The following is a 13,182-nucleotide window of genomic DNA, read 5'->3' as shown; positions in this document are numbered from 1 at the left end:
GACAACCAAATGTTGTCTAACTGGTGTGATTCAATCCCTAATTGGGATTAATAATTGTGAACACAAACACATAAAGTGTTACAATACCATAACATTATGTGAAAGGGAAAAAAAAAAACCCTTTTTTTAGAAAACCGCATAATGCTATAAATGTGCCACTAAATCGTTCATATAGAATGGCGAAAGTCCCCTTGTGCACTCTTCAAACGAGTGAAACACATATAATGGTGATGAAGGTGATTTATAGGTGAAAAATCAGGATCCTCCAACGGCTGCATTGCCCCCTCACCTTAATGCAGCGACCCCAAGGGCCAATGAGCCTTCAAACTGCCCGATATAATAGTACGACCAATCCACATCAATGAATCCAGGTTAAGCAGTAATGGTGGTATCCCCCTTTACACGCAGCACTGAGAATGACCCATCCAGGTATCCAAACTTCTCATAGTGACAGGATGCTAAATTCTGCCAAATATGGAGGACGATGAGCCTTGTACTCCCCGGGTGAAGCTGGATCACACATGTATTGCTATTTACTTATATGCGATTCGCAGTAGGAGACAAACACTTCCAGTTTGTTGCACTGCCATTTGGCCTATCCTCTGGACCAAGAATATTCACAAAGGCACTTGCACCTATTCTTGTCCTCTTAAGAACTCAGGACATTTATGTAACAGGATACCTAGATGACCTTCTTCTGAAGGTCTCCTTTTCCCTTCAACCATCTGTAAACATCCAGAGGACTATTCAGATGCCTCAGGCCTTCAGTTGGGTAATAGACTTTCAAAAGTCTGCACTCCAACCTACCCTTCGTCTAGAGAATTTAGGCCTCATTTTGGACACAGCCCAGGCCAAGGCCTTTCTTCCAGAGAAAAAAATACGCTCTAGGATCTCCTGCCTGGATCCTAAAGTGATATTAAACCTACAACAGTAAAATCAGTCTGTAAATGCAGTAAAGCATGCTTGTTATATTCACTGTGGAACCTAAGGGGTTAATCCTCTGCATTGTGTAAAAATGCCCCTTGATCCTGTCTTCTCTGCTTGTTCAAAGGTACGTGTCTTATCTCCTGATAAGACACAGTGAACCGTAGCCATTGTGCACATGCTCAGTTTAGTGTGTTGCTAGAGAGGTGTGTTGTTGTTGTGTTTTTTTTTTTGTTTTTTTTGGGGGAGAGTGGCCCTGTGCTGATAACATGCAATCAGCTCTGTCCAGACAGAGGACGGGTGTTTTGCATCCTCCTAGAGCAGAAAGCAAACTCCTCCTACAAGCTTTAACATGCTCTGCTGAACACTTATAGAAGTTACAAGGCCGCTCTAACTGCTGATCAGAAAAGGTATTTAGCAGTTTATATTTGCTAAATAATTGCACTTCCATGTTCTGTGTACTGTGAGAGACCAGATATGGTGAACACAGGGTACTGGGTTTAGTTACACTTTAAGATCAGTTCTGGACATCCTGGTAGCTTCATTTGAAGCCCTACCATTCGCTCAGTTCCATTGAAGGCCTCTCAAATGCAAACTTTTGTTTGCCTGGAACAAGCACACTCCTTCTCTTGACTTCCCAATGCACCTCTCTAGCCAAACAAGGAATTCCCTGGCTTGGCGGATTTCAAATCAAGCCTTGACAATGGGGAATTCATATCTACCCCATGGAGGGTGACAGCAACAGATGCTAGCCTCACAGGCTGGGGAGGAGTGTTCCCCCACAGTTCAGGAAACATGGTTGCCCCAGGAATCCAAGCTTCCTATCAATATCCTGGAGCTGAATGATATAACTATCTCCAAATCATTGGATCACCTTCTTCAAGGTCACTCAATCAAGGTACAATCAGACAGTGCTACTGCTGTGGCCTGTATCAACCACCAATGGGGTATCAAAGTTCAGGAAGCTTTAATGGAAGTCTGATCATCTCATGGATGGAAAAACACTGTCCAACACTCCCTGCTGTTCACATCCTAGGAGTCAAAAATGTGGAACATCCTCCTATGTCCGAAATGGGAAACTCCGGATGAGGATATTCTGGCCTCCAGGTACAATAACAAGGTAGCCCTATTTTTATCCAGGAGCAAGGACCATCTAGCAGTGGCATAGGAGGCTCTAATAATTCCCTGGACTTTGTTCCAGCTATTGTATGCCTTTCTTCCAGTGTTAATTCTGCCATGACTGCGTTACAAAATAGAGCAAGAGTGGAAACTGGTGATTCTCTTTGTATCAAATTTGTCTAAGAGACCCTGGTACACAGACATATGCAAAGTTCTAGGAGACAATCCCTGGCCTCTTCTAAACATGCCATAATTTCTGTCTAAGGGCCTCCTGTTCCACCTTTCTTCTGAGGCTTTAATGGCATGGCTGTTGAAAGTCATGTCTTGAGAGATGGGGTGTCTCTGATTCTGTTATTCCCATGTTGCCTTAAGCCAGAAAAGCTGCTTCTGGAAAGATTTACTACTATACCTGAAAATCCTTCTTTGCCTGCTGTGAATACAGGCATTTCAGTTCCAGAGGTTTATCTGAGCCTTACATTCTGGCCTTCCTACAATTGTGACTTGACTTACATTTGTTGGTTTACTCTTAAGTAATCTTGAGTGACAGATTTCAGCCTTGGTAATTTTGTTCTAAAAAACCTCTGGCTTCATTTTCCCTTATAAATAACCTTTAATTTTAAGTCATTTCTGGGGTTAGAAAACCCTTACAGCACCATGTGCTGTGAGATCTTAATTTCTCTCTGCTCTACAAAGAACACTTTGAATCCATTACGGTACTCCTTGAATGATTTTTCTTGCAAAGTGGCCTTCTTAGTGGCTCTCATGTTTAGCAAACTTGTTGCTGAACTATCAGATCTCTTATAAGGAACCGTTCATGATACTTCACAAAGATAAAGGTGTCTTGTGCCAAAGACCAACCTTTCTGCCCAAGTTGGTATCTAACGATACAATGAAGGCATAGTCGTTTCCTTTGTGCCCTGCTCCCAAGCACCCTAAAGAGATTGCTCTTTATTGTCTGGGCATTGACAGAGCCATCAGAGTTTATTTTAAAGCCACAGCTTCTATAAGTAAGACATATTCTTTGTTTGGTAGTTGGGACCTTGCAAAGGACATACTGATTCAAAATCCATTATTTCTAGGTGGATAAGACAACTCCACTAAAAAGTGTACACTTCCGGCACTTGCTTACTGCACTAGATTGGTGGGTGTTTCCTGGACATTCCAGAATAAAGCAGCTTTTCCCAGCTTTGCAAGGCCACCACCTGGTCTTCAGTTCATACCTTCTCTAAGTTCTACTTGGTGGATGTGCATTCTTTTGTGGATGCCCCTTTTGGCCAGATGGTTTTTGCAGCAACAATGAATTGGGTCTGTTGACCCTTGTTATTGTTGGGCCTGTTGGCACAGTTCTGTTTGCTTTGTGGTCCCCCCCCCCCCTCTTTATTCATTGCTTGGTTATGTCCCAGTTTCTGTGAATATCCTTCCAGTGTCCTGCACTGTATAATTTGATGAGAAAAAATTTTACTTACCTGTAAATTCCATATCTTTGAATACAGTACAATACACAGGCTACTCTCCCTTCTGTTGTGGTATACTACATTGTTACTTGCTAAAGAAAACTTTGGTCTCACGGAATGGGTAGGGTTATAGTGCTTTGCCAGTGTCCAATCACCTGAAGGTTCAAGCCTATAACTCCAGGGTTTGTGCCCTTTACTGTAGTCCAAGATATGGAATTTACAGGTAAGTCAGCATTCCTCTTATTATTCTCTCACATGACCTCCAGCAGGCCTCTGAAGTGAATGTCTCTGACCAAACAATCAGAAACAAACTTCATGAGGATGAATTATGACTTTTAAAACCCTTCTGTCTTCCCACGAGATACCTTTGTGTGAACACTACTGTTACAGCTTCATCATTTTGTCTCTGGTCTCATTTGCTTTCAATCTGCCCCATATACCTTGACGTCTTTTGAAATTCTTTGTCAATCAGAACATTACTTACTAGGTCTTTTTTCCCTGATGTATTCCTCGGTAATTCCAAACAACCTCCGATGCCACTATATAGGCAACAATGGAATCGTGAACTGGAAACTGAGTTGGATCCTCAGGACTGGCAGATCATGATTTTGGCTGTCTCCAAGTGCTCAAAAAATGTTGTCATTCTTGAAAATGCATACAAAGTGTTATATCGCTGCTATTACGAGACAGCTCGACTAGCTTAACCACCTCCCGCCCGTCATATAGTAATATGACGGGCGCAAGGTAGTTCTCTTGTTCTGGGAGGCCGTCATATGACGTCCTCCCATTCTCACTGCGCATGCGCGGCTCAGGGAGAGCGGAGCGCGGCGATCGGCGGTGCGCTGTGTCCCTCAGACACAGCGGATCACCGTTCACGGAAAGAGCCGAAGATGTCGGCTCGATCATTTGATCAGCTGTGTCCAATCACAGCTGATCACATGTAAACAGGGAAATGCCGGTTATCGGCATTTCTCTCCTCTCGAGCTGTCACGCTGACAGCTCGAGAGGAGAGGAGAGCCGGTAATCGGCTTTCCGCGGAGGGGACATGTACACTGATCATCAGGGCACTGATGATCAGTGTGCCCTGATGATCAGTGTAGCCCCAGCAGTGCCACCTGTCAGTGCCTTGTCAGTGCCACATATCAGTGCCTACCAGTGCACATCAATGCCACATATCAGTGCCCACCTGAGCTGCCTTTCAGTACCACCCATCAATGCCAATCAGTGCCATGTATCAGTGCTGCCTTTCAGTGCCTGTCAGTGATGCCTGTCAATGCCCATCAGTGCCACTTACCAGTGCCTCCTCATCAGTGCCCATCACTGCCACCTATCAGTGCCCATCACTGCCACCTATCAGTGCACATCAGTGAAGGAGAAAAATCACTTATTTACAAAAGTTTATAACAAAAACTAAAAAATTTTTTTCAAAATTTTCAGTGGTTTTTGGTTTAAGAAAAAATAAAAAAAACCCAGAGGTGATTAAATACCATCAAAAAAAAGCTCTATCTGTCACAAAAAAATTATAAAAATTTCATATGGGTACAATGTTGTTTGACCGCGCAATTTTCATTCAAAGTGCGACAGTGCTGAAAGCTGGAAATTGGCCTGGGCAGGAAGGGGGTATAAGTGCCCTGTAGGCTAGTGGTTAAATTACTCCTAATTATCCCTCCAACTTGCTTTCGTGCCTGTGCTCAGCCAGGACTAATGGTGCACGCTTGTTGCTTTTTGAGCAGATTATGGATTCAAGTTTATGCTTTGCTTCCTTACTTTCCTTACATTATTACACTCCAGATTTAAGAGAAATCCTTATGTGGCTTTTCTTTTTAAGGCCATAGAAACCCCCTTTTGTTCTGAATGGCAGTTTGCAACTTACCTATTTACAGTGACCAAGCTCCCTATCGCCAGAGCAAGGAAGTCCATCCTCTTCTCAGGATTTGGCAACCTTGGATATCGCATTTTCATCCTTCGCCTGTTGACCATCAACTGTTGGAAACTTGATAATATGCTTTTGACCCCTGGGATACCTTTTGCTGTTCTGTTTTTTTTTGTTCCTCTCCCTTACTCTTTCTTCTTCTCTTTGCCTCTCTCTCCTGACTGCCTGCTGCACATATTGATTAATCTTGGATGGCCTCCTGTTGGCCTCCCCCACCCTCCCCCCTTTTTTTTTTTTCCCCCTGGTTTGGATTGGGGTAGCTGATCACCTTATTTTCTGGTGAATGCTCTGTGTAATCCAGCACTCCCCCCCCCCCCCCCATCAGCTGTTCCTGTCTTGTATTTATTCTACAGCTGTTGTTGTTTGTATATTTGGGCTGTATTTGCCATTTGCCCACCCAGTGTGTGTTTTGTTCCATTCCTTTTTATATGTACCACCTGTACATTTTCATGCTTTTTCTGGATGCATGTAGTATCTTTGTATTTTTGCTATACACTGATAAAACCTTTTTTGTAAAAGAAATTTCTGACACCAGAATGGGAACATTTTACTTTCCTATAGACTGCATACAGGGCAACAAATGACACCATGAAACTATGACCAATACACATCTTCTGCAGTCGAAAAATACAAAGTGCCTGTAGGATGGTTTAAAATACCGTTTTAAAACTTACTATAACAAGATATGATTGAAAAATTGATTCTTCTAAATGGGCATTTCCTATTGTTTCAACAATGAAGAAAACAGATACTAGATAATGTACTATGAGGGGGAATTCCTCTGACCTGTAGATGTCACTATTTATAGATGTTACATGTATTATACTTTCTATACTTGTTTCTGTCCCTGTTCTGATATACTCAGTAGCCTTTCTGTGCATTATGGATGCCTAAACGTGTTTTTTTTTAAAAAAAGGGACTCTATAATTACGCTGCCTCCCAAACTACAGGACATAACACTAACCTCCTATTAAAAACACAAAAATCCTAATGAAAAAATCTGTGGAAGAAATGAGTTCCTGCAGCTTTTATAATGTAGCCAGCTGTTCTGGAGGTTTGTTTTACCATGGAATTGTTTAATTAATCAAATGATCTGAGTCAATAATTGTAATGTTGTGGAATCCAATAAAGTTCCAAGAATCCTTTTAGCAGATTCAATAAAGTTCATGGAGGCCAGTGAAAAACACAACATGTTCTCTGTAGTCACCTTTCCAGCCTATTCTTTTCATTGGCAGAGTGTAATAAGCTTGTAAAATGAGATCTTCTTATTGAAGGTTAAATAGCAGAGCTCTTCTCAACACACAAAACACATTGCTGGAACCCACAAGGAAAGAAATATGATATTTTCCTGATGCTTGGGTCGTGCTTGAGAAGTTTGTCACCAGAAGTTTACCAGAAGTTTTTGCTTATTTTGTGTTGTGGTTGAAAGCAATTAGTGGTTGTCAATATAATGAGCTCTGGGTTCCTTTTGAAAGCAAAGTAATTCCAATTTCCCAGGCAGCTCCTGGATATGATACTCTGTACATATAATATTCTTTTATTCTCCTTTGTAAGTATAAGGTGGAACCAAAAAGGAGCTTCGGCCAGTCAGGATTCAAATTGATAACTTGCTGCCATTCCTTTGACCTGGATTAAAGTGATTCTAAAGGTTGTCATTTAAAAAAAAAACAAACATGTTATACTTGTTTAGAATTATACATGTTATACCATTCTATAATGGTTTTGCACAGAGCCGCCCCGATCCTCTTCTTTTTGGGTCCCCCACTGGTGGTCCTGGCTCCTTCCCCCTGCCAAGTGCCCCTAATAGCAAGCCTTTTGCTATGGGGGAACTCAAGCTAGCTCGCTCCTGAGCCACGTTCCTGTAACTGAACATTGTCCATTCACACAGAGCTCGGCCCTGCCCCTGCTCTCTTCTCTTTGGCTCACCTTCTGTGGTTGACAGCAGCAGGAGCCAATGGTTCCTGCAGCTGTGTGAGTCAATGAGGAGAGAGAGACCCGGGAAAGTCGCGACTCTCATGCACATCACTGAAGGGAGATGGGGGGCTCAGGTAAGTATAAGGGGGTGCTGGGGGGAGGGGGGACTGCACCCAGAAGAACTTTTCCCTTAATGCATAGAATGCATTAGGGTAAAAACCCTTGTGCCTTTAGAACCACTTTAAATTGAGAGACCTTTGCATTTCATACAAACTCTACCACTTAGAATGATGATATAAAATCTTATAACCAGAATATTGTTCATAGAGGCAGCATGTTGTCTGCTTTATATGCTGAGGACAATTTGGACTGCACAATCCACTGTTTAATACTGTACTAAACTTGCACATAGCAAATTCATCATAGTAAATTCATTAGTCCTCTCACTTCTCACTGCTGTCACACATGGAGTGGTAAAAACAGATGGTTTGTTCGATCTCAGTTTTTCTACCCCCTGACCGCCCACCTACAAGTGGACTTGTTGCCACTCTGAAGAGTACACATTGTTATAACAATTTTAACACTACATGACATGCCTGGTACACTCTCCAATGTAAGTGGATGGGACTGCCATCCACTTCAACCATGAACAAAATGCTTGGCTTGCAGTTGCATAGCAACCCCATGATATAAATTTGCCATAACTGTTGTCTGACATTCATTTATCTACATAGACTGTCATGTCACTAATGTACCATTTTCATTTTATTTTTCTCGTAGATGAGTACCATGCCAGGATTACCCACAAGACCATGCTTTTATGACATTGACCTTGATCCTGACACAGAAGAAGTAAAAGGACTATTCTAAGGAAATTTCAGGTACACAAATCATTTATTAGTGTCTATTTTTTTTTGGTTTTTTTTCCATCTGTAGAAAATTATCTTAAAAATGCCATTAAGAAAAAACAATTCATTCTGAAAATATGTTTCTGTTTTTATATTAAGCAATAAATTATTTAATGTGTTTTTAAGTGGGTGCAATAGTTTTTGGAATGTGGGAAATCAGGGGAATCCTTGATATTAAAATGATTCTAAAGGTAAAATAAATAAATAAGCATGTTATACTTACCTGCTCTGTGCGATCGCTTTGCACAGAGCAGCCCCAATCCTCCTTTCCCTGGGATCCCTGCCACCGCTCCTGGCTCCCCCCCCCCCTCCCCCTGCTGAGGGCCCACCATAGTAAGCCGCTTGCTATGGGGGCTTTCGCACATGTTCGTCCATTGACACACAGGGTTGGCTCGACCCCGCCAGCCGCTCCCTCCCCCACTGCTGCATCTGTCTTATGTGGAAAGAGAAAACAGGGAGAGTCACTGCTCTCGTGCTCACTGGATCAAGATTGAGCTCAAGTAAGTATAGGGGGAGGAGGTTAAGGGAGTTGTTTTTTTACCGTAATGCATAGAGTGCAACCACTTTAATGTATATTGTGTGTGATAGAGCGTACATTAAGTACTTTATCTTCATTTTATGATTTCAAGCACCTCTTCTACTCAGTTCGCCAAATTGCTGGTGATTTTCTAATTAGCTTGTCCTGGGCTGACTTGTAATGGACAGGAAGATCAGTGAGGTACATAAACGCAGGTTACCATCATTCTTCTGTGCTTCAGAGACTCATGTTCAACCTTAGCAAGGGGTTGCCCTTTAAAGTCATAATGGGGTTGATTTACTAAAGGCGAATAGGCAAGTAGTATACTAAAAGTAAAGCAGTTGCTTTAGATCCAAGGGGTCGCTCTCCTGATTTTTCAGCCAGTCATGTGCAAGCAAAAATTCTGTTTGGTTATTTTCCTTGCACGTTCCCCTCAGAGCAAATGCACTTTCAGTGCACCGCCTATTTGCCTTTAGCAAATCAACCCTAATGTATTTCAATATTTTGTATATAATTTATGTAGATTTACGAATTGTTTTAAATGTGATAGAGACATATTGAAGCCTTGTACACTTCATAACAGTGCCCCCGATACCTGTTCCCAACATTTTAATGACTAGATGCATCCTTCCCTTGGGGCTACAAGAGCATCCTGGACCGAACTGCTCCATACACATGAGCACTTAGTGTAGCGTTTGAAATGCTATAATATTGTTTCGGCTGCAGCATATGTGATTTGTCATTGCATCCCAGATTCTTTCAAATGCCTCTCCTGAGCATCCCCTGCTGCTCGTATCTGTTTGTGTTCTAGCCTGTTTTATAGCACAGCTGATAACACAAGGATGTGCATGATGTTTGACATTTCTTGAGATGTGTGTAACATAGAACATGCATTTGCATTGCTGGAAGATTGGTCAAAGCAGCGGAACCTGCAACTCAACATTTCCAAATGCAAAATAATGCACTTAGGGATTAAAAATGTTCTAATGGAGTACAATATTGGGGATACAGTGTTTGGCAGAACTACGAAGGAAAAATATTTAGGGGTACTTACTTTCTTTACCAAATGAGCAAACAGTGTGGCCAGGTATGGGGGAAAGTAAAGAAATGTCCGGGGTGCATCTCTAGGGGGATCACCAGCAGAAGGAAGGGCGCTCCAATTCAACTACATAGATCTAGTGTAATCTAATTTAAAATTGTGTCCAGTTCTGGAGACCTCAAAAAGATACAAAAGGATATTGATGAGATAAAATGAGTCTACAGACCGGCAACCAAAATGGTGAGGCGTTTGAGGGATAAAGTATACGGGATAAACTGTGGGAAACTAATATGTTCATTATTGAGGAAGGAAGGGAGAGCTGAGACATGAATGAAACCTTTAAAAACATTAACAGTGTAAAATAAGGTCAGAGAAGCCAGTATTTTAAATATGAGGCTAAGATTAGGAAAACAGGGACATGACCTCAAACTAGCAGAAGGAATGTTCTAAACTAACTTCAGAACATTTTGCCAACAAAGTAGTTGATGCTTAACCTACTATAAACAGTGTACCTTTTCTTTCTGATAGTTTTTTTTTCTGAATCCTACTAGAGCCTTTTTAGGTTCTCACACTGGTTTTTTGTGTGCCCCTTTCGCTCTTCCACACAGTTGTCAGTTGCAGGGTAGAGTGGTGTATAAAGCAGCAATGTGTCTGCATTTTTCCGCACCACTCTGTAGCTCTTTCTGTCACAATGGAAATGAATAGAATGTCACTTAGTGACATTCCTATGCAGTTAAGAAAAAATGGGGGGGGGGGGGCGTGCCTTGTGTTGTAAAAACGCAATGCGCCATTCCCCAAATCCCTACCTGCAGAGAAACTCAATGTTTTTCTTTGCAGTTAGTGTGAACCTGGCCTTGGCAAAGTTTGTGTATACTAGTAGCTGTAAAATTTTATTTCCTTTTTAATATTTATTGATATATAATTCTGTTGGGAGTCTTTTAGACAGTTTTGTGCCTTGATTCTTTTTAGCCAAGAATGCCAGAACTGGGACAAAAACCTCTTGGGACAAAAATGTGACACTAATTCTTAATCGGCTGTTTCCACATCATTTGAAGATGATTTTAACCTAAAATGAGCTAAAGAATTTCTTTGTCTACATCTTAATTTTCATAACAGATTTCAATGGCATCAGATATGTCTGTAAGAGCCATTGCGTGAATCCCTGCATATAACATCTCACTAAAGTACCAGCTGCTATAATCTGAGGAATTTTTCCATTTACTGTGTGTATTTTCACTTCTGGGAAAAAGTACAATGAAGCCTCAGAGATGTCAGGTTCTTTAACATAGTCAGTAATTTGTTTGTGATAGAGGTAGAATGACTTTTACAGTGGTAGGTTTCATATGTGTTAGCACTATTGTTCATGGACTCAACACACGGGTAAGTAGACAGATACGTTTCCCTGGAGTGATTGCTGTGCTACACCCGGCCACAATTAGCTGACCATTCTCTAAGCCAAAATTTCTCAACCTTTTCAACACATAGGAAGTTTTCGGTCTCGGGGGACCCCTTGCTTGTAAATTTACTGGATCTACACGTTCATGGTCAGTGGGAAGAATGCTCCTTACATTTGTGGCCATTGGCATGAATTGCCCCCTTACAGATAGCTAAAAAAAGATCAGTGGTGTTAGTGGGAACTTATGTGAGAGGCAGAATTTGCTCATTGCTCAATGACCCCTAGCAGCCTCTGGAGGAACCTTTAGGGTTTCATGGACCCCTGGTTGAGAAACCCTGCACTAAGTTGTAATCCAAGCATTATTTGTCATAACAATTATTTTAATCTATGTGACTGTTCATTTCAGCTCTTGCTTTAAAAATAATGGTCAGGACAAATAATTGTTATAGCTTAGTGCAGGGGGGGGGTCAAACTGGAACTTCAAGTCCCATGAGGCATTGCAGGGCTGACAGTTACAACCATGGCTCCCAAAAGCAGAGTCGTGATGGGACATGTAGTTAACAGCTGAAGGGCCTCCAGTTTGACACCCCTGGCTTAGTGAATTGAACCTAACCGTAACACTTCGGCAGCACCGTATATCCAGCGTTTCCCATAATTCCTGTGTGAGGGACTGCTCTTTGACACCTTCTAGAAGAATGCTGTGCTAGGAAGCTGTACTTGTGATCTCTTTACAGGAATTCATGCTTACACATACTCTGCATGATGGAATACTTTGCATTGCCAATTTCTGATTGACAGCTAATAATTGGTCAAAATTATCTTAATGTTGTACCAGTTCTTACAGTGGTTAGATGTTTAAAACCACAAAAACCAAGGGGTATATTGGCAAAGGATTGAATGTTACATTCACTACAGGTGTGTTTTTCCAGTTCATGTGTTTTAAAAGACGTAAAGCTCTTTTAGCCCTACTTCTCCTGAAGATCACAGGAGTTTGCCCTTTTGTTCTGCACTCCTGTGACCCATATTCAGCAGACAGCAGGCCAAAGCCTGCTGTCGGCTGATGTCACTGAGCCAGTCCAGACTCTGGAAGGATCCTGATTTTAATATTGGGATTCACCCAGATGCCTGACTGGCAGCTGGCTCAGCCTCTCACCACACCGCTGAGAGCCTGAGCCAGCCACTCAAACACAGCCCGGAAATTCAGTGAGCGCTGGAGGGACAGAGCAGAGATTTGCTGACAGTCACCAGATCTCTGCTTAGAGGCGGCACGGGACAGGTGTAGCATCCGACCAATACTGCATCCACCTAGCTGACTAAAAAAAGAAACAAAAAAAAAAAACAAATTATACAGTAAAGTCCCACACTTCTCTTTTAAATTAGCGATTGTTTTACCTACATTGAATGTTTGAATGTCACATCTGCAGCTTTATAAATATGCCCACAAGACGTAACTATATTGTCAGTAAGGATTTCTCCTTTTTGTTTTACAACAGAAATCCTTCACTTTTATAGCTTGTTCACACTGTGCAGAGACCTGCATTTTTTGTGCACTAGAAAAACATAGGTCTCTGCAAGGGCATATAAAAAACAATTATTTCTGTGTGCCCTGTTCAGGCAAGAACAGAGTGCTCGGGTGCAGAACGGTGTGGTGCAGAAAAATGCATGCTGTACGTGTTTTTTCACTAAAGAGCAAATCCGCTAAGTCTCAGTCTCTATCCACTTCTGTCCAATGCATTTAAAAACACTGGGCACTGCGTCCTGAAGGCAAAACACATTCGAGCACTAGTCGGCACAGGAAGATGGATTGTTTTCTGAGTTGAATAGTGTAAACAAATCCTATCTCAAGAACTTTGTGTATCTAGTTCAGATCTAATAATGTGACAGAACAAAACCTCTCTAGTTTTCTGTACAGAACTGCTTTGAATGCTATTTAGATTAACAACATCATGTGTTCCCTTTCATTTATCTATATCAAAGG

The 13,182-nt window shown here is 41.7% G+C and overlaps 1 protein-coding gene across 1 annotated transcript in view; it reads left to right on the top strand.

Annotated features, from left to right (window-relative positions):
- Nucleotides 1–13,182, top strand: part of MTHFD1L (methylenetetrahydrofolate dehydrogenase (NADP+ dependent) 1 like) — a 351,175-nt gene that overhangs the window by 314,201 nt on the left and 23,792 nt on the right. The window contains exon 27 of the mRNA XM_089694250.1: nt 8,125–8,225. Within this exon, the coding sequence (XP_089550376.1) occupies nt 8,125–8,214 (90 nt within the window). The 3' untranslated portion in view covers nt 8,215–8,225. The remainder of the gene's footprint in view (nt 1–8,124; nt 8,226–13,182) is intronic.

The sequence above is a fragment of the Staurois parvus genome, unplaced genomic scaffold (assembly GCF_062004578.1).
Source record: "Staurois parvus isolate SC_StPar_1 unplaced genomic scaffold, SC_StPar_1.0 ptg000657l, whole genome shotgun sequence".
Taxonomy (NCBI): Eukaryota; Metazoa; Chordata; class Amphibia; order Anura; family Ranidae; genus Staurois; species Staurois parvus.
The sequence above is the reverse complement of the archived record's forward strand: the minus strand, read 5'-3'. Positions and strand labels throughout refer to the sequence as shown.